Below are 3,544 nucleotides of genomic sequence, written 5' to 3'. Positions count from 1 at the left end.
CATTTGCTAGATCCTGTGGCGCGTTATGGGCGCTGAAACCTCTAATGCTGATCCGTGTGTTTCACCGCGGGTATTTCACAGAACAGCACATCCGTTCGTAGCTGGAGTGGAAATCTTTAGTGCAGTACATAATCGTTCAGCCGTATTACCTTGTCGGTGCCTGGCTGCCATGCCACCCGAAGGAAGCACGACAGTTTGGATACTGTCACGTTGCTCAAGTCTAGACAGGGGAAGTCGAGGGGCAGAGTTCGGTTTCGAACCACGCACCTTCCGTCAATACATATCTCGCTCCCGATGGCGAGATGGCCCAATTGGCTCCGAGAGGATATCTTGATCTGCCGAACCCCATGTTTATGCACTGTATTCTCTACTTCCGTTAAAAACACATCTGCATTCCTCAACTGTGTTGTGAAAACGTCCATCGGTGTAGTAAATTTCAGGCCGCCAGAATGAACCTTTTGTTGACGAAGATCCCTGTCACTTAAATTTGTTGGTCCAGCTCTGGTAAAGTTCCGCCTCAGTTCTCACGGACTTTCAAAACGTAACTAGTACGCCGCCGTCTTACGAAGTGATGCGATTGTGAACATTGCTTGTAGATCAGGTGGCTATTGGTTTGTTCTCCCAGCTTCGCAGTTTGTTTCCAAGTCTTCGGTGGGTAGCATCGTGTCAGCACATGGCATGTACACAATTTTGGAAGGCAGTTTTATCCTATTGACAACCGCGCTTCAGCGGTGGCCGAAGGGACCAGTCACTCTAGAGGGCTTTGTCACCCCGCCCTTATCCTTCAGTTGAAAGTCACCTCAACAAAATGTTACACAGAGCGAAGTGAGAAGCTAATGGTTATGCATAGGTATAAATTGTGGTTCGAACCCGACCTCTACCTGTCGACTTTCTCTGTCTAGGCTTGGGCAACCTGGCAGTATCTCAGCCCTCGTGCTTCCTCCGGGTGGCACCGGAAGGTGTTACAGCTGAACGATTTTTATTTGTTTTTATACAAATTTCTTGATTTTGAAAAGTTATTGTGTAGCGAGCGATATTTTAAGGATTTGGTCTAGCTGCTGCTGCTACGAACAAGGAGCCGGAAACACTCTCCAACTGTCGTAACAGAATTCCCACTGGAGCAACCGAATGCGGTTTTTACGGAGGGTTGATCGTTTCTAAGTAGACTCGCTCCGTAGTTTAGCTCTATTTCCGTCCGGCCCGCCACGCTATACAGAAATAATGGTCTGGACTCACACCTATTTCACCATGGGAACATATTGGTCAATGAACCCAGCGAGACGCTTTGTATACCCGACTCAGGGGTAGAGTCACTTTGCGACAGGCACACTGATGACTATTTCATGTTCGCTTACAGTTTTTGTATCTCTGTTTCTTTTTCTCTTAGGCATCCGCTTGAGCAAGTTTCAGTGATCGACTCGTCAGAACAGAGCGCATTTACACTTGCTCGTCCAATCTCAGTTCCTTCCTACACACCCGTCAACCGTGGGAATGACTACTTCTTGCGCTGTGATGCTCTTTCCTCGAGGTTCTAGCTCCTCACAAAGTCAACACTAAGGAGTATGGGTTTTAGGCGATTGAATTCTGCCGCTCGTCGGGCTGTACTGTGCATTCTTTCTTTGACTTTGACATTTTTTTGGTTTGCCTTCTTTTCTATATGATTTCCTTGTTTTCATAACCGGACTTACGTTGTGTGCCGCCCCACCTGACAGACCGCTTTTCGTTTCCTTTTTTTCAAAAATAAAACATCCAGTTTATTAGGACAAGTGTCATCCTGTCTATTTTGTCTTTTCAACACATGTGACATTTGTCAGACGATAGCATCTTCCGACAATTCAGATGCCCCTAACTCAAATCTGTTTAGTCACTGAGTACGTTTTATCAATATATTAGGTTTTCAACAGTGTTTCTTTCTTTGTAACTCGATCGGGTAGTGAGGGGTTACGCTTGAGGCCAGACAGTGAGAAAGGTCTTACCCACTTCAGATGCACTGTAGACACAAGGGATTTTCTGTGATATCTGCATAACCTCACGTGTAAGGTCAACAGATAGGTTATTCGGTTCGGTGTACTCTGAATTATGACGTCTTGTCCCCAAATACAAGTATTAACAAAGTATCTCTACTTCACTATCGATGAAACAGTCCTTCGTCTGTCCTGGCATGCTCATTTTGGCAAATCTACGCCAAAGCGAGAAGCACTGGACTTGCTTTTCTATCCCAATAGGCTTCCTCAGTCGTTCTGGGATTCGAACTCTGGGCATCCAATGTGCAGAAGATCATTGTATGTTTACTTCACCAGTGTAGCTAAGTGCGACTGAATTATCGTATGTGAGCGGGAAAACATGTTCGCTGTCTGGCGACCAGACTTTGGCTGAGATTCAGCGAGATGGCTCAAGTGGTTAGAGCGCGAATTTACTGACCGGAAGGTCCGTGGTTCGAACCCGACCTCCGCCTCTTGACTCCCCTGTCTATGCTTGGGCAACCTGGCAGTATCCCAGCCCTCGTGCAACCTTCGGGTGGCATGGCACTAAGGCACCGAAAGGGTGCTACAGCTAAACGATTGTTGTTTATTGAGATTCAGTAAGTCCCTACAATCATCCTTCTGTCCCTACTCAGATGTGCACTTCGCTTTTTTTTCTATGGTCTCTAAGGTAACAGCCGTTTTCGAATGCGTCCTAGCACTAAGGACTGACATTGTGCTCTGATTCTTAGGCCTTTTGGACGTCAAAATCGAGCACTATATGGTTCAAGAGTCCATAAACTGTGTTATGGAAATAGCGCCAAGTAGGCATTCTGTGGAGAGTGGAACTTCAACTGACACTCCCCTCATTGTCTTTTTGAGCTCGTGCAGTATAGATAATTTCTACAATCACTCTCATTTACACACGAATTCGGTTCTGACAGCAGACTCTCGTTTATGATGATCGGCTTCAGCTGAATATGCTGCACCAGGCCACTTCATGTTTCAGTTGGTACGATATTCTAGATACGTTTGGGACACGTTCTTGTCTAGACATAACACACTACTCATAAACTTGCTGAAAACTCCGGAGAGTTGGTGCTCCTAGATATCGTCAAAGTCTTCTGGAACGCGGAACACAACTCCACGCGAACATGCTTCTTTGCGCGCTGTTGCTACTTCATAGCCCAATATCAACTGAACTAAACTTGTTACCGCGCACGTGTATCGCGGTATAATCGGATTTTATGTGCGGTAGGTTACAATCACCAGTGTCCTGTAGTTACTCATTGAACAAGCTTGTTTTAAGCTTCCTTTGGGAGTATCATGGACAAAAATGATGTGGTGTAATCCGTGCTTCCTTCCCAGTAGAGAGAACATCTTGGTGTCTCTTTTCTTTCAGAATGATAATCCACTCAGATCGCACGAAAACATGTGTCAGAGGATTAAAGGATGGGTGATGTCTACACCGGATTCTTACTATTGTTCATACACTAGGGATTTTTGCAAGAGATCTGCTGAAGTTCCGGCTGCTTCGGGAAATCTTAATTTGATCACACCAGAAAAATAACTGACCGGCCAAC

The 3,544-nt window shown here is 45.7% G+C and overlaps 1 protein-coding gene across 1 annotated transcript in view; it reads left to right on the top strand.

Moving 5' to 3' along the window:
• The window catches only part of T265_01069 (hypothetical protein), a gene marked incomplete at both ends in the record, with an annotated part of 54,769 nt that extends 52,886 nt beyond the window's left edge, over positions 1–1,883 (top strand). Inside the window, one exon of the mRNA XM_009165012.1 lies at positions 1,388–1,883. Coding sequence (XP_009163276.1) covers positions 1,388–1,413 — 26 coding nt within the window. The remainder of the gene's footprint in view (positions 1–1,387) is intronic.
• Positions 1,884–3,544: the final 1,661 nt, after the last annotated feature.

Source organism: Opisthorchis viverrini (assembly GCF_000715545.1).
Source record: "Opisthorchis viverrini unplaced genomic scaffold opera_v5_11, whole genome shotgun sequence".
NCBI classification, from domain to species: domain Eukaryota; kingdom Metazoa; phylum Platyhelminthes; class Trematoda; order Opisthorchiida; family Opisthorchiidae; genus Opisthorchis; species Opisthorchis viverrini.
Note: the sequence above shows the minus strand (reverse complement) of the source record. Positions and strands in the feature narration are given on the sequence as shown.